General features: G+C 39.0%; 1 protein-coding gene across 2 annotated transcripts in view; it reads right to left on the bottom strand.

Annotated features, from left to right (window-relative positions):
- Window positions 1-22,674, bottom strand: part of rngtt (RNA guanylyltransferase and 5'-phosphatase) — a 74,858-nt gene that overhangs the window by 19,468 nt on the left and 32,716 nt on the right. Inside the window, exon 12 of one of the 2 annotated variants that reach the window (XM_046372414.1) lies at window positions 9,370-9,438. The exons of the other annotated variant lie outside the window; for it this stretch is intronic. Within the exon in view, the coding sequence (XP_046228370.1) occupies window positions 9,370-9,438 (69 nt within the window). The remainder of the gene's footprint in view (window positions 1-9,369; window positions 9,439-22,674) is intronic. 2 annotated transcript variants of the gene reach the window in all.

Consider the following 22,674-nt stretch of genomic DNA (forward strand, 5'->3'; position numbering starts at 1 on the left):
TTAAAAAAAGAACATAAATGCCACAACAAATGACTGTAATTGGTCCGAAACAAATCAGTTTCTTTAACTGGAACATCTCTGCAGTAACGGACAAGTTGAGAGCCAGCCCATACAGGGTTATAAGGTCTACTAGGATCAGTATATTGTGTATTCAAGTCATTACAGTGTACAACTACCTAAACACAACTGAACAGAGAAAACAAATTTAGAAAAGCTGCTCTCTGACCAAATAAAAAAAATTTCAATATCATTTAAAGAGTAAATTAAAGGTAAGTTGTGTACCGGTAGTTTTCTCGTAAATAAGCAAAAGTCACAGTTACATTCAGCGTTACACACCAAAACATTGTGGGTATCCTTGAGGTCTTAAAATGTGTTGATTGCATTTACACCCTCATAAAACTCATTAGCAATTTTAAACATATTGTGAATCTTACGTTGTTTACATTACAGTTCACTAGTTAAAACAGACAACGAGAGACAGAAAGCACAAAGGTACTCTTTAAATTTCAAAGGGTCACCACAACCAAAAAATTATATTTAAAAACAGTGATGTGTTTATTCGGAAATACACTCCCTGTCACTCAGGATTATCTACAAACCTCACCGTCAACAGTTTTCACAGGGACTATTTCTCCTATAGAAAGTTGTTCAAGTACAGACTGTTGAGTAATTGAAAGAAACGCTGACTGACCTGAAACTACCGTCAAACTCTCTCAGTAACTTACATCGGGTTGGTCCTTGTGTTTTAAACGTTTTCTGAACTTGATGTGTTGCTCAGGAAATCTGAATAAACTCTTACAAACTGAGCCAGTTTTTAAAAATACAGGCCTGACATGATAGCAGGAATCACCAGGAGCACAACTGTGCAAGCACAGCACGGCTGACTGTGCAGTTTTCTATTTCTATTTCAACTAAACCTTTTTGGTGACAAAGACAAAAACTCAAAGTGGTCCACAAAACTGCCACCTAAGACTTAATGCAACTTCCCACAAGTAACTGCATTTTCAAAATATCTCAAATTGGACAGAGAAAATATACTCCTTGCCCAAGCATGAATGGGACATGGGCTCCTCAAGAAAGTCAGGTGAGGTTCACCAACGCAACCATGCGGCTGCCTGACGGGTTGACACCTTTAGGGAGGCTATTATAATAAAACCATGACTGGCATCAGTTAGACAATATAACTTTGTTCAGGCTGGTAGGACCAAACAATAGTACTTCCCTGATGTCAATACAGGAAAATAAATAACTTTGGGGGAGGGGAGGGGCAACTATTAGAATCTGGGGAGAGAGAAGCAAACAGACAATGTGACAAGCTATTGAACGGCTGTAGATCAGAGATTTGTTACCCTTTTAACGTCCAGAAATAGCCAGGGTGTGTTTGACCGAGTGCAATCCATATTTCCACAGGATGAAATAGGGCCCTGTCATTTTCACTCTACCTGAAAGCATGAGGAGGAAACCAGTGCAGAAAACGCTGCACCACAATGCTAAAATGTGGACTCACTGCATTTTGTCCAGTGCAGTATACAGTATATACTCCAGGTAGAAAACAAATGGTCAGATTGTAGTTTTGAAATACAAATATATAAAATATTCATGATATAATTGATTCAATAATCCCTTTTTAAGCTTTAAATAAAAGCTTAAAAAGCCGCTAACTTCAATCATGGCAATTTTCCAACTGGTCCAGATTTACTAAGAAAACAGTGTACAGTTTTCAGTTTGTAGCCACAAAAACGTTCAGTTGCAGCCTGCAGTGACTGTCATTGATGTCATTGATGGTCAAGTTCAAATTCAAGTTTGATGACCACGGGTCACAACTCCATCCACTATCTGTCTACATTACAGTTATCTGTTTTTGTGTTGACTAGTAACGGTCTGATGGCTTCGGTTTTGTTTCTAATAATCAGTTTTATTTAATGCATGAATGTATGTTTCTTTTCTCACAACAATCTTCTTTGTGACTCTTGTAAATCCTTTCAGCCCTGTGTTTAAGTCTCGTTTCCAGAGACTGAGAATTTTCCCACAGTCGCAAATACCATCACCTACAGTAAATACGGCCGAATGTACATGTACACACACACGTCAACCTCTGTTAACACGTCTCCACAATGAGGAGAGAGGTGCACTTCTCAGACACTCAAAATGACATCCAAGCTGTAAGCGCAGCCTGGTGTTTCTGCTTGATAAATATGACACGTGTTTTGGGCAGAAAGTATCACATCTCACATCTGTGCCTGAATAAAAAGTCTACATGCTAGCAGTTCTCTGATGTTTAGCAGGTTTATAGGTAATTGTAGTCTTAGTTTAGCAAGTCAGCATTCTAACAAGTGCAACCGAGGCTGATGCGAATGTTATTAGTTTCGAAGGTATTTGATCATAAAACATTCTCAGCTCAGTGGTGGCGCTAGAGAGAACTTTATGGATACAGTGCTGCATGACTAAAGGGATGAGAATTAGATTAATCATTGTATGTATGATGGATGCTTTCATATACAGCGTGATCTTTGCTCCTTTTTTCTATTGATTAGCTATTACACAGAAACATTTTAAGAGTAGTTTAAGAACAATGACATGACAAACAGGAAATATTTACAGCACAATTATTCAGCACTTGAATGTCTCCTTCCTATCAACAGGCTGATTGCTTGTAATTGCACACATGCCACTGTAATCACAGATGTAGTGAATAATTATATCAGAGGCCATCCATAAAAAACAAAAGCTTGAAAAATGTAGAACTGCGATCCCATCGAAAATAAAGCCGTTTGAGTGGTTGTACGCTTCAAGATAAGTCCTTTGATTAAAGTGTTTTTTCAGTCTCATTTCAATAACAGCTTTTTAGCTCTGAGGCAGACTTATTGTTTAGGTGTGCTGCAGATTAGACACAAAAGCCTGGACAAGTCCAATAAAACTGTTTCAAAGAGAAAAGCTCCTTCTGTTACAGCTCAGACATGCTGGCCCATTTCTTTTTCTTTGAGAGTAACATTGACATTGTATGAGTGTTTGTGTGAGGGTTTCAGGGTTTCAGTGTGAATGTGCAAAATGGAATCTTTTGTCTTGGAATAAACAAGGCTGAGGAATAAAGGGATGGGGGAAGTTAAATGGTAAATCTGCAGTTAAATGGTCAGCAGTTATGACACACAGATACTCTGAAGAATAGCAAAGCCCACATAAAATGATTATACTGATTCATGCACCACATAAAATGCACAATAACCAGCGATGTGACCTTCTAAACTCACATCTCTGTCTCGGATCTTCTTTCACAACATGATTCAAAAGCTTCAACTTCAGTTGCACTCCATAATTGATATGAAACACACCTTCTGTGCCGACTTGGATTTTGGAGTGCAGCTGAAATGATGCGAGGTGAAAACAGTGCTGAGAGAACAAAGATTCTTCGTACAGAGATTACCATCTGAAGTGCTCTCCTATAAACAATTCTGCCATCTGTGGTAATGGTTCTGGTATGAATCCAAACCCTTTCTAATCTTCCCTAAACAAAGAAAACATATTCCAAGGACACCATGTGTGGGGTGAGATAACACACCCAGCGACTGCGGGCTGCTGCGGTTTCAACCTTTGTGCTAATAATAATGGACAATTCACAGCAGCAAGACCCTGCTGAGATTAACCCCGAGACCACCCTAATCCCATTCACACGAGAAGAGATTAACATTGCACTGGTTGCTGAAGGGATCAAAAAAATTGATGACTTTGGATAACAACTGCAATGTTGGGCATTGTTGCTGGCCCCCTACAAAGACTAATGGTTAGTCGTAGTGTTGGCGATAAAGGAATTTTAACTTACTGTCAAAGTCAGGCTGTTGTACTTCATGTGAAAAGGCCTTCAGTTAAAGAGTAATGCGGTCGTCAACTGATATCTTAACCAGTAATTTGAGGATGAAATGGACCAAAGATCACATATCTGGTGCTGAAACAAAACTCTGAATTCTGTTATGGATGAGAGTGAATTTCACAAACCAGAAATGGTGATATTCTATATTATCACCAAAGTAATTACAATTTATCTTGAGGGGGATGTAAATGTCAGTTACAAATTCAATGTCAATCCATCCAATAGTTTTTGAGACTAAAAATCAAAAGCGTGAACCTCACTGTGTCACTAAAGCAAAAGTTAGAGACAGTTGAGAAATTTCAGTTTGGGTCCAAAAAAGTGGACCCGTCATCAGTCATTGTCCTCTCCAGAGCCACTCGTGCGAAAAATACATCAGAAATACTACATCGAGTTATGTTAGCTGACAACAAATGACACTGTCAACGCAAAGGTTAAGATCCAACACACTGAAATGCATTTATTGCGAGAAGTGAAGAGTACCAGCAGTGACTGAATTATTCAGCTGAGAGTCAACTTGCTTCACTGTGATGTTTATGTTAGCTGCATCACGGTAATGACAGGACGTAAACGTTAGAAACGAAAGAAAGAAAGTCTCAAAACAACTGCGCCACAAAACTCACTGATGGAAGTAACTGCACGACTTTTGAAGCAGATGCTGGTACAACCCCTGTTGCTGTCCGGTGTGAATGAGTGTTCAGCTGTCAGCAACCGGGCAGCAGAGATACTCTGTAGTGCGTGTTAAATTAATAAACTCCGCTAATGCCTGCCCCTTGATAACACCAGAAAATGAGAAACGGCACCAAAACATAGGAGCCAAAGCCTCTGTGTTCTTTAATACTTAATGAATTTGACAAAATTAAAGCAATTAAACATTATTTCTTACTGAAGAGGGAAACACAATGGAGTATTACAAGGTCCCAAAGGAGAGTGTGCTACCACATGGAGAACATCAAGTCTTTACGGTCAGAGGTGGAATTATGAGCTCCCTCACAACCTCACGTGATAACTCCCACTGCTCATCATCCTTCACAAATAATGGCTTATTTACATAAGGTGACAGAAGAGGGAGATTTCCGAGAGTCCTGTGTCAATCAATAATCCAGCGGCACACGTTAAAGGTCAAAACAGCGCATGTATTTTAAAAGGTGCATTAAATCAATAAGTAACACAGTGCCAATCCTTATATTCAAGATGACCAGACCAACATCAAACCCGGGTGGTTTGAAGATAAGCCAGCTATGCATGGCTCATTATTGATGTCTGACTTTTACCAAGTGCTGCAAACAAAACAGCTAAAGGGAAAGAATATATCTCAAAATCTGAAATCTGCACTCTTTTCCTTTTCAGATATTTTATTACAGTAAGTCTATTCTAAATAAAAGAAAGAGTTCAACTGAAAGAGTGCCAAGTAGCAGCAATGCTTCTCTCTGCCTCTAGCCAATTTCCTTAATTCCTCCCTGTAAATATTTAATAACCTCTTCTTCATCTGTGTATCTTCTCCAGTACAGACAAGTAGGAGGATCACTTGTCAAGGGTGACTTCTGTCTCTTGCCATCGTTTTTAAAAGAGTCTCGTGAAATGGTGATCCTGAGGGCAATAAAGGAGGACGACGCAGTGACAGACATTAGTACAGATGTTTGAAACAGACCTACAAGACATTAAGTGTTGTGGTGTCAGTGTTGTGTCTGTCACCCTGTCATCACCGGCGGTCGTGGTCATTGAGGGCTTTTGTTACAATTTAAATTCGTCTCTGCTGCAGTGTTTGAGTACGCGCAGAGCTTGTCAAGTTGATACCAAGGACACCATCAGCCGACTAATCTAATTTAAGTAATTAGTGTCGATTTTAGGGATGCACAACATTTCTTTGTTCTTTTTTAAATTTTTTTATTTTACAAAGAAGTTCATACCCTATATTTTGTGCATACTACATCTTGTAAAAACAGGCCAAGATGTGGTAAGTAAAGTTGGACCGTTTAATATCCCATAACTCTAATAAGATCTGTGTTAACACTCACCTAGTCTTGCAGAAGATGTGTTGTAAATTGCAAAGATGTTGTCTTCCTTTGAAACAAACAAAAAACTTGTTCTTATTGTTCTTCTTTTTATTCTTCTTTCAATTATCTATATTACATACTGCCAAGGACTTTATCCAAGTGTGCAGTTGCTGCACTGGTTAAGTTAATAAAAACAATTTGGCGTTGTATTATCAGTTCAATTTATTGGCTATGATTTTCAGTATTGGTCCACAGCCAATGCATTATTTTATCAGTCCAAAGAGCACATGCATCCCTACTTGGCTTATTACAGATATCCTGTTTGTTTGTGCAATGTGCCTATCATAATAAGAATTTCTCTCTTGTTGATAGAGGAGTTCAAGAAACCCCTCAAAAACAAGCTGCTTAACTGTCGAACAAAGATGCTGTAACAGAAAAGTAAAGCCACGCAGTGTTGCATAATATTTTGGCTGAATTCATGAAACCACAGGAAAAAAACAGTTACCGAACAGTGATTTGATCACAGATTCACAAATCAGAGTGAACACGGACAGCTTTAATGGGAAACATGGAAATTCTGTCTGTGGTGGTCATTTGTGAAATGAACTGTATATCATGCACAGCCTCGCAGGCCTGTGAAAGGACTTTCATCCAATTCGAAGGCGAGAAATTATACAGGAGCGCACCTGCCGAGTGACTTGTCCGATCGACGATCTGCCCACACAACCAGCTTTCTTATTGAAAGAACATTTGTACACCATGGCTGATTCCATTCCTGCTTGTTGAATTGCTATCACTTCAAAACTGCGAAAAGCACCTGCCAAAACAAATCACAAACCCCAGGAAAGTGTGTATTTCTAATCCATGACTGGGATGGGATGATGTTGTTGCAATTTCCTCAGCCAGGTCGATAAATGCCACATACATCCTTGCATCCAGAGGGCTACAGTGCTTTCAACACCTTTCTCTGTTGCTCATGATCCATCAAATTCACTGAGGCTACAGAGGAAGATGAACCACAATCAATGGCTGCTGCATCAAACCCCAGTGCACTCGGGTCGCTAGCAATCCAAAACCATTTTCTGTGTAATTTTGAAAATCTATCTTCTAAAATAAAATAAATAAATAAATAAATATATATATACAGTATTTTTTTTTTTTCCTGAACCATCGCTTGTATATTGTGTAGCTAAAAAGGAAATCCCATTCTTTAAAAAAAGAACCCCAAAAAAAAACAGCTTTGGAAATGAAACAGTTAAATCTAATTAACCCCCCCCATAAAGAAATACAATACACAAACCAGGATGGCTGGAACTGCAAGTAAAACGCACAAAATTAATACTTTTATGGTGCCAATATTGATTAAGACAGCGACACATTAATTAACCAGCTTCAGCTCGGAGTTGTGAGTCATCTATGCTCACGCTGTGGTGGAATGAGAGTGTGCAGATGTGTAAACCTGCTTCCAAATTTCATTTACAGCTCTCCTGAGAACCGCTGCAACCTGGTGGCTACAGCCACGGTTATACTCTGAATGATAATTACTTCACAAATCACAGAGAAGACTGGCAACTGAAAATGCTTGACAACAACAATGAAAAACACATGATCTGTCAACTTGACTGAACCAGCATAATGAGGAATTCAAGTTTTCAGGTGTTATCTTGCACACAAATGTAATAACATGCTTGCATCCAATCCATTAAATATGGAGTTAACATAATGAAAGCACTGTAAAACGGTTTCCTCAAGGCCAGTGGCATTGAGTCTTTTACTTTTGACAAGCACTTTCCTGACAACGCAATTTGAACTTGTTTTTTCAATAACTGTCACTACCAGAAACATATTATCTACCACGTCTTTGGTTGATGTCCTGTGTAATCGCAATTTGAGCACCATAATTTTTTTACCTCGTTATATTGATCCAAGACACATTGATAGTCATGTCTCTTTCAATTTATGTATTGATCAAGCAGGTCGAGCCACCCAGGTTTTTTATTGCTGCACTTCAGTTATAATTCTAATATAAATCTACATAATCAATATGAATTAAACAAAGATATAGGATGTTTTCACACCTAGCTTGTTCGGAGGTGGGAGCGTCTCCCCCCAAGGACTGGTTTGTTTGGGTGTATGTGAACACAGCAACCGCACTTGGATGTGAGACAAAACAAGCAGGACGAGATCGCCAAGAAAGAGAGGTCTGAGCTCACTTCCAATTGAACCCCGGAGTGGTTCGGGTTTTGGCGTGAAAGTAAACAAACCAACCACTGGATTTTATGTTAACATAATTTCATGTTTACTCCTCTTGGTTTGTTTGTAAAAAGTCAAGGTGAAAAGAACAGGACCAGAACTATACTGTACTACATACAAAGTTTTCTCTTGACTCAGAAAAAATGAACGCAACCACAGATGTTTTATCACCTTTAGAAATCTTTCTCATAATTAGAATTTACTAACCTGCTTCTTCCCTCCCATATAAATTATCTACACTAAAAGCATTTCAGCAGGCTTTGTGACCATCAATGCTTCGAGAGGAGAAACTGGGAGAAAACATTACTAGCTGAGAACTTGAAAGATTGAGTTTAGAGAGAAAATATTCACAAATACATTTCAGTTAGAGTGCAGTAATATTGAACTTACTGGCTGCCATTGAATTGATTTTTATTGGGCCATTCTTTTCTTTTCTTTTCGAATCACTTTTAATCTCCGATTTTGATAAATGCTTCAACCTTGCCATTGTTATTTTAGAACTGCTGGAGGTTTTAATGAAAAACATGACCTCCTCTAACGGTCTCAACCTTGTTTACAGTATGCTGTACATAAATCAATGAAAGGGGACATCATCTCTGATTTTAAAGATATAAGGCCAGTGAACAAGAAAAAAAAAGGCTAAAGACGGTATTCAGCTATAGACTGAGACGTGTTACATAACCAGAATGTGCTAAAACTGCCAACAATATGCAAATAAAGACTGATTTTTTCCACATGCAGCATTAGAGTCAGTAGGTACTACAGCTGCCTGCAGATGTATTCCATATCTCAAAATACCTGCCTATCCTACTGCTGCACTAATGTCATGGGCGAAAAGATATTTCACATATTACAACATGGAGCAGAAGCCCTTGAGTCCATTGCAGGAGACAAAAAGTAGAACAGTATTACTGTCACAAATAAAAGTGATTTTCTGCTGTTCCAACACCAAGTAAATCAGTACTCTAACCAAGGCCGTTTCCGTCGTAACACCAAAGGCCACGTGTCCGTTTTACTGTGCAGCCACTATCAGACAGGCCTGTGTTTATGTGAATTCATGTAGGAGTGTGGTTTCCTTTACAATAACAGTGGAAAGACTGATACAGACAGTGACAAATGGCAGGTGGTAGCGACAAGCTGTCCCAACTTTTATGTAGGAGCTTGGTGGAAGAAAAATCTGTGCCTAACAATCAATTTGTGCCAACAGGGCTATGGCTTTGAAAAATGACAGATTGTCATACATGGATGGAGGCTTACCCCGCATGGCTGGAAGATAAGCCCGTCAACTTCGTGGCTGACCTGGGACGTGAAGCTGCCTTCCAGTAACTGAAAGGAAAAAAAAAAAACAAAAAAAAACAGAAAAAATGAAGACACACTCTCAGTCAATTGAAACTGATAAATGATAAGATCGGCTACTGAAAGCCTCAGCTGGGAACAGGTGAAATGACATCAATTCATAAAGACTTTTTTTTGAGTCTGCCGATATTACCTAAAATTAGTGATAGAAAAGCAAGAAAAGAATTGAGTTTCAACACAACTGCAAGGCCTGTACTCAAAAAAAATCCTGCAGAGTCACAGGCCAATCACCTTGCTTTCATCCATCTGGCCTTGAAACCACGCAATAATCTCTTTGATTGATAATGCATGACTCAGAGATCAATATCTGTAGCTGGACTGCCCAGGTTGAGAACAGGAATAGGAGCAAATCATTAAGTTCCTGATGACTGGGAAGGCTAGATTTCATCTCTTCCATTAACATCAACCGGCAAGCACCACAGCTGTTGCGGTGCAAGGAACCTGCGGCACCATATTAGACGAGGGGGCCCAGGAGACGTGGCAGAGCTACTGTACAATAAAAACATATTTTCTACATCATGAAGCACAGCAGCAGCCATGGCAACTACAGCAGGGACATTAGAGGCACTACAATAAGGGTGAATATATATTAATGTATTTTATTTATACCAATTTAAGACCACTTTCCTTTTTGACCTCTCTTTCAAATAACCCCTCTATTCTGCCCACTGATGATGGGCTGTTACTATAAAAATTAAAGGGTATTGCATTAGTAAGAGGCATGTATGATTTTGTAAGTTTCCAGCAGCTACTTACGTAATACAATACAACCAACATCAATCCTAGATGACTCTTTTTTTTTAAGTCTATATTTGTTTAAAATGCAAATTAGCATAATTAGAAAATAGGACAATAAGAAACAAAAATAAAAAAAATAGTTCAACTTGAAATTTTGGGAGGCTTTTGTTTGCTTGGATAAGGAGAAAACAAGACGAGGTTCACTGAGTGCTTCACCGTCACTGGATTTGCTAAACACAAGGAGCTGAAGTGCAAGACCTTCAAATCAGCGTTCTGAAAGTAAACTTGAGATATGAGATGAAACTGCAGACTGCATGGCAATTCAACCATGTCACTTTCGCACACACAGTTTTAATGAGATGCTGTGTTCTTTGTGATGGATCACTAAGCTGAACCGAGTTGATTTCCATACTGCACTGGCATGAAGAGAAACCTGCTGCTGCTGCTGCTGCTGCTTGGAAATCAATCTAAAAACGAATCATATGCCTGGAAATATTCGGCTGTAATGTAATACTAAACAAAAAATTTAATATATGATTGTACATAACCACAGAGAGAAGAATCTGAAATCTTTTCAAAGGGTAGACAGTAAAACAGACTGCAGAAAACCGGTCAATGATCAATGGTCAAATAAGGGATAGAGCCTCTTCTGCAAGTATTGTTAAAATACACATTCTACCCATACTTACAGCTGCAATATTCTATATTTTGATATGAATGATGAGTTAACTGACTATGTGCAATGGGAAAGGTGTAACCCACAGACATTCATCACCTGCCCCGCAGTTTAAGGTTCTTTCAGGTAACGGTTTTGGGGGGGTTTTTTGTGTCCAGTTGTTTTACATCTTGTGAAAGTAATTAATAGTGTTAAATGGAATTTTTAGAAACTTAAATCTTAAACAGAAATGGGAAAAGACTAAAACTGTAATGAATCCAACAGGATGCCTATGACTTGCTAGGAAAGAAAATGCAGAAAATGAGGATGAGTCACTGGCTGTCACTGGAGCTCAGAGGAGGTATTTTTTATTTTTGCAACCTTTTGTCTGAAAACTTCATGAGTGATCTTTGCTATTTTGTATGTTCATGCAGAGGGTAAATATATTTGGAGTACATATATTCAGTCAGGAAATGGCCTTAGTCAATAAAATAGAAAGCGCATGCATTAGTGCACTACAGCAGATATCAGGTATCACGTCCAAGCCATCAAGATGAACTAAAGCAGAAAGCAATGCATTTGAGCCCTTCAGGAAGGCACTGAGAGGTAAAACAACACAAGTGGTCTTTTATAACATACTGAAAATCGCCTCCTGTCTGTCAACAGACAGACACACAATACAATGAAATGATTAAATTTTAATTTACAATGCAATCTTTCCACTGACTGCCTGTTGACTAAGGGACAGCAGCGTTCAGTAGATACGAGGACTGTCAACAGTCATCAGAGCCAAGACACATTCACTGTGCAGGAGATGACAGACTGTCTTTGTCTGTCCTGCTGCAGCTTGGAGACTAACCAAATTATAAACTCAATCACAAATACAAGCAAGCGTGTAATATAGCCTAACTACATTAGTACTTTATGCAACTGTTTCATACACAGCAGCACTGCAGGCTTGTGAGAGGCAGAATGTCTCTTGTGAAAGAATCGTTGACTTGCACATTTTGTTCAGAGTGAATTAGCCTGTCTCAGCTGCTCAGTGCACAGTCGTCTATGATGAGACATTTAGTCTTTCTCAGGAAAATCCCTCTGAAGTGAGGGGATATTGCTGTATAATATATCACTAAATATTTACTGCAAAGATACTGGTGTGAACAAAAATGTCTGAATTATTAGGTGAAATGCAACACAACCTCTCACTGAGAATTTCTTCCATCTGTCTTTGTGGAAAAAAGTGCTAATTCTCCAGTCGGGTGTCATTAAACAACTGCAGGAGAAGAGGATGTAACAAGATAATTGAAGGTAATTAAAAGACCACCAGTCAAAGCTCAGTTAGTGGAAAGCCATTTGGAAAAAGTCATGGGAATATGGCAATGTTTGATTCATGCATTAATTTGAGGAACATTAAAGTCGCCTCATCCTCCCACTTGTATGCGATGTTTTGTCTGTGACAGTGCACCATGTATGTTATGATTTCTTTCACCAATTCTGTTTGCATGATTTTCACATTTCTACTGTTTGGACTCTGTTCTTTTTAGCACAAACTGAAAAAACACATTGTTGGAGACACAGTGTTATTGAGAATGGATTTCTTGTTGAATACAATCCTGACATTCCGGTCTCACTTCGGCTCTCTGGCAAATAGAGGCTATTATGGGTTTGGTGAAACAGTTACAGACCACGGCTCTTTGGCTGCAGAGCACAGGCTTTAATAGAGAAAAACACCTTGTGTCTGGTATATTTATACCACTGACAGATTTCGCATTTCCACAAAATACTTTGATGGAAAACATCACTATTTTTCAAAGGGTGTTTTTCAGGCAAGTAAGTGAAGTCATCATCCCTTAGAGAAGCACTACATACATCTATCTAAAGCAAGAGAAAACTGTTCAGTCTCTGCTGTAACTGCAAAGAAAGCAGAGCAACATCAGCGCTCTCCAGAATGATGAATGAGTCACAGCAGATCACACAAAGCTTGACAATCATGCTGACATGGAGAAGGCAGATAGCCGGACTAAAAAGAACCAATGCCTTTATGAGGGAACGGCATGTAGGCGGCAAGATCTGGGAGTTCCATTTCAGTTCTCTTGCCATCTTAGCACACCCACCCACCACCTCCGTCGAACACAGTGAACCTTGGATGGAGAGATGAGCAGAGAGAAGACTTCCACTCACACATCCTCCCACAGTGAGGAAGTTCCTCGGAGCGATAATGCAGAGAGAGTGGGGGGGACAGCAACCCTGCTTTCATGGAAAACCTTTCAAGGAAGGAAACACAAAGTTGTGCCCAGTACAGTAGGGTTGTGTAGGCGGAGGTGAACAACACAGCCCCATTAAGAGATCAAGCTTCCATTGCAGACTGCAGGGCAGAGACGGGACAACGGAAACGTTCAAGGAGACAATTCAACAGGCAAAGCAATGTTGTTCCCCTCGAGATGGAGAGAGAGAGAGAGAGAGAGTGTGAGTGAATGTCAGGGTGATGGAAATCAGATCATTTTCCTCTCCAGCGTTTCATGTTGGGGCTCATTTCACCAAAGGACACAATGATGAATGATATCTGGCTCAGTGTTAGTTCGACGGTATCGAAATGACATGAAGTATGCCATTCACCTTCACATTTATGCAGTCCATCTTCTACACAACAGTGCCTTATTTTATCAACCAGTATGACAGAGGAAAAAAAAATCACTTTCCATTACTTCTGGTTGTCTCTTAATCTTGCCTCAACAAATAACAAATAACAGATCAGATCAATAATAGATGCCACTTGTGGTTTATGACAAACACAAAAGCATCTTTCATTCAAAAACAACCTTAAGTCTCAACCTCTTGTTCCTGCAGTAACAAAGCAGAAGTGGTGACAGTGAACATACTGTGGAAACTGGTCAGATCAAGGGATTGCGCCTAACAATTACTTCCTTTATCAATCTAATCTTAGCTGCCATCATCATTTCCTAGAGGCCTTTGAATGATTAAAGCCATCAAGTTTCATATCTGAGGAGCTGGAATCTGACAATATTTGGCATTTTAGCTAACCAACCGATGGTTTCAGCTCACGTCACATCAGTGACATTGAACTCGGACATGACCTCCACAAATCTGAAATCTTTATGCAGGAGTGACAAAATTCCTGACACTGAATGCATCCCAGAGAAACAAATGAACAAACATCCGAGCCGAGAAAAAGAAGCAAATCAAACACTTTCTGCTCCATTTACTTTGAATTGAATTTAGGTAATTCCTTATATAGAGAATAGCCATCGATACACCAGTGACAACACCAGGCTCACTTGACTGCAAAGTCTAATTTAGAGAGAAACACTGACAAATGAATGAGCACTGGAGATTTATTTAAGACCTACAGACAGCTGCTCAGAAGGATTTTTATGATTCATTTGTTCAAGAGTGAGTTTATCTTGTCTTTACCTTTTCTGTTGGCAGAAATTAATAGCAAAATTCAGACTGTGTTTTTATGTTTTGCTGCAACAAAACATTCCAGGTGAGGAAATTATACTTTTGACCTTGACTTGAATGGCCATTTTTCAGTGTGGTTTAGAATAACATGTTGTTTGACTTCAGTTTCTCGACTGGAATACAAAATGCACAGAAATGATTGGAATGAAGAATAGGTTTTTCAACTAATTTACAATCATGGTGGCATCCGGGGGCTAACACCAAGGTGACAGCAAACCAGGAGGCAGTCAAACTTTACTGAAGAACCTTAATGATCTCTTTATTCAACAATGTATGTTCAAATGGATCAATGTCACCACCACCAAAATATAAGAGTGAAACGAAAATACAGCAATATGCAAAAACATCCCACTGTGAGGGCAGAATCCATGTCTGCAAGCTGACTGCTCATACATAGATTGATTGGATTTTTCAGACAGAAAACTACACCTGAATTCTAAGAAGACTAATAAAATTTAAAATGTATATTATGCAGGACATTTTGAAGAGACATTTCAAAAGAGAACATATGTATTCACACAAAAATAGTCCCTTCCTTTCAATAACCTCTCAATCGTCCCTTATGACTCTTTAGAAGTGGGTGTGTCAGTATCTGTATCTGCAGAGACCCTTCACCCTGCACTTTCTAATTTTCTTATTATTTTGCTGTGTTTTCAGAATGCATCTGGTCAAATACCAATGTTTTGAGTTGGGGGTGATTTGATGACCTGGAAATGAGACTCAGCAACCAACTACCCTTCTCCAAAACTGCTAACAACCAAAAATCCTATATAGTTTGTCTTTTATGTTTTATACTTAATGTTTCTAAGAGTCAGTAACTGACATCTTATATGGAATATATTCTGATACCTTATGGTTTATTAATATGCATCTGCAAGCATCACAATGCAACATGCTCTCATTAACCAAGCAATGCTGTGGCTCATTTGCTGTGCAGTATCACTAGCTTTTCCTCAGCACACCTGGACCGACACTATGCACTTTCCATTCCTAAAGCCTTTTGTGTTTTCCTGCCGTCTGCTCATGCTCATTGCTCTGAGGAGGTTTAGGTGCGGGGGCTGAATCAAAGGCGAAGAGGATGGATTGATATTCCAGTCAGACCACGGGGCTGTTGCTGGAGGCTCCTTTCAACCCTAACGTGAATGGGGCTCTGAAGCCAGTGTGCAGTTCCCCATTAAATGAAAAGCCCACATCAGAGAGCGCAGACAGGGCTGCTAAACCACTGGCTGGTCCCGAGTCAAACAAGGTTACGCTGTCTGGAGGAGTTAAATGTCTTCGAATGTCTTATCTTTTGCAGGATACTGGTCGTTTGATATTAAATGTGATCAAGATTAAATTTTACATATTCATTAGATGAATCCTAACACTGTGGATGAAACCAATAAGGGATGGCATGAGGCTGGAACAGGCAAGGATGGTAGAAATAGAAATATCAAGGCATAGCATGAAATTGAACAGTGGTATAAAAAGAACCCGTGGCGAACCAGACAGGTGTCTTGATGAGTGGCTAGAATTAACTAAAATTGCCTGCTGTGAAATTAGCAAGTTATTGCAGAATGACAAAGACTGAAATTAAGAAATCACTGCACCGAAATTCATAGTCTGAGGCGGGGAGCTTACATGACTGGATTTAATTATGTATGTCATTTCTAATTCAGATGCAGGATTATTTATTTCTATATTTTCTCCAGACACAAATATCAGAGCACAGAGAACGAGCCATTCTTTATTTTGCTCTTCTACTGACTTGCTAATTGTTCTGCTCAAAAATCAATCACAAAACAAATAAATGATACAAGTGTCTTTAAACATAAACAAACATGAGGCAATTTCCACGGCGTCTAAACAGCCTGGTGTGCTGCATATGCAGTGCATCTCATGTGAAATGTGCCTGAACTTTCCATAGGTGTCTGCACAGATTAGGCTTTATTTTCAGCTTCTAAGATCATCCTGAGTAACTATCAACCACAGGTACTGTCAGTGGGTTAGGGTTAGGGTAAGTTTGTGACTGCTGTAACTTCAGTAAGTAGTTGGGTGGGGACGATGACGACTGCCTTTAGGATGAGCAGGTGCATGCTGATAGCATATTGGCTGGTAAAAGTGTAACCCAACCAATCAGCATTAATGCGAGGGATGAGCCTGAATTGGGATGAACAATTTATATCTCACTACCAAATTCACTACGCTATAAAATTTTATGCATAAAACAGTTTCTGTACAGCGAAAACAGTTTGTCGGTTTGCCTGAAATAACTGTAAGTATGGAAAATAGGGCTGTAATTACTGATTATGTTCATGACTTCCATCTGTCTGTCTAAAGACTATTTCCTAAATTAACCAGTTAATCCTCTGGTATGTAGAACATCAGCAAATAGTATAAAATAGTATAAAATGCCAACAAAACAAAGATGTTCAATTTACACTATCACTATCAGAACAAGTCTGAGAAAAACACAAAATATTCTGCTTTAAAATACACATTCTGCTTAAAATAATCTTTAATTAGATCTTTTAACCTATTATTACAACATCCTGTGCGGATAGTGGGTTACCAGAGGCAAATCAAACTTTGATTTTTAATAGATTTGTGGGACATAATAGTACAACAGACATTAATATGAGCCATGTCAAACAGACAATCCGTATAAGAATAAATTCTGATGTTGCAGATAAGGGGCTTGGGCCAGTCCAAGTCTGTACTGAAGCTAGCACCACTGCCAGTTAGGCACATCAACTCCAAGAGAGGAAAGATAAACCTACAACCTCAAATGCACAGCAGCGCAGAGCACAGCCCACACACTCAGACACATGCATACAGACAGCAGACAGACAGAGTCAGTTTGAAGAGGCAACAACCGGGAGGCAGCCCTTCACTGGGCTGATACAGCAGGCTGCTGTGCCGCTGCTGTCTCAGCTACAGCAGGACAAGCACTTGTGTGAGCACTGAGACAAACAGAGTTGGGGTTGATTGGATGTCAGACAGAAAAGGCTGTCTGACTTGTCTGAATTTACGGAAGTAAAGTCCTAGTTGCAGTACTGAGATGAAACTAGCTAATGAAGATTTAGCTGCCACTGAAGCACATATTTATTAGCTGCACTTATTGTTTTCATTGTTGTTCAACTGATTAATTTTTTGGGTCAATTAAAATGGCACAAAACAATAAAACAATTGCCCTCAATAATATCCTGGAGCCCAAGGTCACATGTTTAAATTTCAATTTCAATTTAACCACCAGTCAAAAACTGTAAAAGATTCAGTTTGCTTGAATTTGGAACGAAGATTGTCAGTATGGCTTTTAAGTCCAACATCAGTGCGTGACCTCACAAATGCTCTATTACGTGAATGGGAAAAAATTACCACAGAAACACTCCCAAATCTTCCCAGAAGACTGGAAGCTGTTATAGCTGCAAAGATGTCTGTGTATTTAGAATGCTGGTGTAACGGTCAAGTGCCCCATTGCTCTTGTCTAGATAGATAGATATATAGATAGATACTTTATTGATCCCGAGGGAAATTCAAGCATCCAGTAGCCCATTACAGCAGTGTAGGTTAGTCAAAAGTAAGCAAACAAACAACCAAACAAGGCCTAACTGTTAGTGGGAAAAATAGACTAAACATATTAAATAAACTAACATATGCTACATAAAGTACAATAGAGTGCAGCGAAAGCAGGTCGACCAGATTGACTGTGTAACTGTCTGTCTGTCTATACAGTGTATAATGCAGAGGTTGGCACCAGTTGTCTTTATTTTTTGTAGTTTATATACCTTTACACAAAAAGTGAAAAGAAACAGAAAACACACAGAGATCAAAAATGAAAGAAGTATTCTAGAAATAACTGATGTGGGGTTGTATTGTTATTACAGCGGCTGTGGTTACCTCAAAGGGACATCATGACATCACCACGGGTCAAACAAAAAAGGCAGACGGAGTGAAGACAGAGTAGGCGGTGAAACGCAGAACAAACACAAAAGTCATAAGAACATCTGAAGAAAGACACCTGTTGACCTGACCCAGAAGACGCATGTTCCTTTTCCTTCAGTGCATCAACACTACGCCCGGAAGGCACAACAAGGGCAGGCAAGCGGAACAAATAAAATGAGCTGCTACAGTACATAAAACCACATATTCATCCTCTCTCTCTCTCTCCAGTGAATCAGACCCTTACTGTATAGATGCACTGTGCATCATCCAATGTTGCGTAACGTCTTGGAGGCTTTGAAGAAAACTAAAAACTTTCAAAGCAACCGAGGTAAACAAACATTAGTCATCAAGTCCATGTCGTGTGTGTGCTTTTCCAAGCAACATAAGCCCTTATACAACAGTCAACATGTTTCTCTCTGCAAGTGGGTGCAGTGGGTGGTGCAGCAGCAGCAGCAGCAGCAGAGAAGATGCAGGTGATAGTGCAGCTTGTTCTTGAACCTAACCATGGAAGATGGCTGTATTACCAAGGCCAGCAGTGCAGGTTGATGAATGCTTTATTGCAGATTATTTCATAAACTGAGTAGGACATTAATTGTCTATCTTTCCCCAACAAAGGACTGAGATATTTTTACTCTTTATCAGAATAAATGCTATTGACTGACAGGTCAGCAACGTGGATTTTAAAGCACTAGCTCTGTCATTCTTTAGCAAAAGGATTATGGCAATACTGTCAGAGGCACAGATTCTTTCTAAATTCTAAGCACCTGTTACATCTTAATTTGGACAAATCGGATATCGAGCAGACACAACACAATGGCAAAGCTTGATTCTTCCATTGTTAAAGGACATATATAAAGGAGACACAGAAGATGGAGACACAAGGTCTTGCTTTTCCATCTCCAACGGCTGGAGACTCGACAACTGACGGAGGTGTGAGGTCAGCGAGCAACAAGGAACCTGCAGACTGACAGCACTCAGCTAATGAGACATGCTGTGAAGGACCAGTATCCCCCCCCCCCTTTCTATTTCTGTTCAGAAAGGAAAAGTAAGACTCTCACTCAGTGATCTATGTACAACGACAAGACGTAGACAGTGAAAAGAGGACATGTACATCTAGTGAAAGACTTTTAGTGGTGACTGAGCACAATGGAGACAAAAGGCAAGTAAGGAGAGGAAAGAAACCTGTGGTTGCAGTTATTGTGGTTGGCTGCAGTTACTCAATGCACAGTCTGGAATCAACAATTCAACCTTCAACACAAACAATCATTTTCCTTCGATAAGAATAATAATGGAGAACCGTGCCACAGATTTCACCTCGTCTCTGCACTCAAAATGTTGAATATCTGAACCTGGATTCCATTTGCAGTGACCTTTCAAAGTGCATCCAGTTACACCTTATCTAGAAATGTAAACTTGACGAGAGCCTATCTGGCTTTGCAAAGATAAGATAAGACACCCCTTTAATTCAGAAAATAAATGTACATTGGTTTGTCTTTGGAATTAATTTAAAATTTGTTTACATACACAGACAACTTATGTGAAGGTGTATTGGCGTTAGAATAAAGAGCCACACGTGAGAATCGACACAACATATCCTTGAAAAGTCTGTGGATAAGCTTCAACCTAACCACAAGCTCGGCATGGAATCGAGTATTATCTTATTAAGAACACGTAGTAGTAGGATAGTCTGGGAAAGAATAACAAAGACCTGTTTTGGTTTAATTAACTGATACAGTGGAAACTAGTTAGGTCACTGCATACTGCCACTGCAAAAATAGTTTGCTTCGCTGCCCCCAGAATTCAGAGAGCTGCAGTACTGTACCACCACTAACCAAAGTGTCACCAAACTAACCAGGACTGAAATTTTGAGGAATACAATTTTAATAATCGTATTAATCCTGTTCTTATCGCTGGCAGACACGCTGTTGTAACAAGTTCACAGGTTGCAGTCAGTTTAGCAGTCTAAAACATCACTTTACTGTTTACCTTCTGAATGGAATCAATTCTTAGGCTATTTTGTATTCGGCACATACGTTGAACCTTAATCTCACCCTGTGTGATTAAGTTTGAGCTCCGTGAAAAGACTTCAATCTCACAAAAGTATGTAGATAACTACTTTTCAGGTATCTATTCAGAGTCCATCTCAGTTCAAAAATGACATTCCAAGATGAGATTTTTTCTCAGATAATAAACTAACTGTTTGACTTGAAGCCTTTCTGTTCCCAGTTCACCACTGTATGGACTCCTGGGAGGACCTGGCTGGGGTCATCTGAAGATATGAGTCTCATTAGGGGAAGCCCTATTCAGCTTAGGACCATGTTTTGTAGAGATATGATAAATGGGTGTGGGGTATTAGATATTCTGAAAAAGGCAAAGACAAATTAACACCATCTAATTTCCTTTAGTGACTTTAATGTTACCAAATTGTGACTTAATTCAATCGAGATGAGTCATATTCAATCATTAATGTCTGTTCTGCAAAGGCTTATACAAACATAGAATACCTGAATGCTTCCTTTTCAAGAAGTGATGATTACCAAAAATGTGTCCTGTTTGGGAGAACTTTGGACAACTTTATATAAATGGAAACAGTTTAACAGCTGCTAGGTATTCTCAGCATTCTCATATCCTAGCTGCTAGGCTAGGATATGAGAATACTGACAATTTTTCTTGATGAATGACACACCAGTACCAATACTGAACTGAATTAATAATCAAGACTATTTGTTAATGGGCTAATCATTGCAACTCTTTTGGGCGCTACAAGTTTTAGGAATGATGCTTAAGGTTATGAGAAAAATCCATGCAAGCCTAGGAAACTTTACAAACAAGTTTAAGTTGGAAGAGTTTTTTTTTTTAGTTTGTTAAGCCCGCTATCTAGGGAAATTGCAAATATTATCATCAGCTCCTGGTAACCCCCAAAATGTAACACTCATTTCTATAATCCCTGGAGGAACATGAATTCCTACCTCATAAATGGATTCTCTATGGAAATTGCCAATTCTGTTGCCTTCAGTGAGCAAGAAAATGACAATAAATCCCAGTCTTGCCTTGATACCTAATTCCTCGAAAGAAAAAGTCAGATCTCTGCCAAACACACTATTTGATCAATTTACCAATGTCCATCACCAGGAGAGAGAAAATTCAGCCCAATGTACTGTGAATATTAGCCATATAATACCGTGACTATTGAGTGTACAGCATCGGCAAGTCCCAAATCATATTATAGAAAAGTATATATAAAAGGGCTCTACACTGACAAAACAAACTAATTTCCTTGTTGGCACTGATAAGTTGATACAAGAGCTTATTTGGTAGTCAGTATACTTGCACAAAGGCTTTCTCATAACAAAAAAGGAAACGTGTGGAGCTTTAGAAGTAGGGATGTAGGAAATCTACTTGCAGCAGTGTCATCATTCAAACCTTCTGAGTATTGCTACATTTTATAGTTTAAAATCTAGACTCGCAAAGGATTCATTTTAATACAAAATGGACAAAGACATAAAGAAACTGTGGGAAGGGATTTGAGAAGCAGTGAGTTAATAGTTTAAGATAAGAAAATCCTTTGTTAGTCCCATAACTGGGAAATTACAGTGTTACAGCAGCAAACTGCTGTTTGTACAGTGTGTACAGTTTTGAAAGATAGAACCGAGGATGTATATTACTGAGTACTTCAGGCTATGACTGGATGACTGGATTCTGATGCTGGACATCTTGGATTTTTTTTTCCATGGAAGATATAAATATCTAAATAAAAACAAATCAAAAACTGAAAGAAAGTGAAATACGATGCATATAAAAAAATATTTGGCTTCCAAATCCTAGAACTTCTGACAGTCAATCACAATTAACTAACTACATGTACAGTCACTAGCAGTGGCCCTCCAGCCAGCTAACCTACAGGAGACTGTTTTAATGTGAAAGCACTTTCATGTCATGGCTGCCACCAAGAATGCCACCAGGAATGATTAAGAGTCCACCCAGGGTTTCTCCCCCAAAGCTGTGGGGAAAAAAGAAAAGAAATAACTGTCTGTTTTTTAAAAGGTTTTCACTGAATTATGATCAGTATAATTACTATTATTTTGAATTATTTAGACAGTAAAAGTGTACATAAAATCCAAATAACAATGTGTATTGTATTGTATTCCAGTGTATTTCTCTGATTTTATTTTACTTGCCTGTTTATTTATATTGTACATCTTCCATCATTTTCTGCAGGTACTAATACCAGTACCACTACTAAGTAAGAACATGCACTGTAAGTGAGGGGCCGGGTTCACACCAGTCTTGTTCACATTAGATGCACGACGACAACAACAACACCAAATTCAGAAATCTTTTCCACTCAAAATAAATTTTGTCCTACGCAAGAGGGAAATTCCCAGTATATAATTTGGTTGCCCCAATGTACA

The sequence above is a fragment of the Scatophagus argus genome, chromosome 19, assembly GCF_020382885.2.
Source record: "Scatophagus argus isolate fScaArg1 chromosome 19, fScaArg1.pri, whole genome shotgun sequence".
Lineage (NCBI taxonomy): Eukaryota > Metazoa > Chordata > Actinopteri > Scatophagidae > Scatophagus > Scatophagus argus.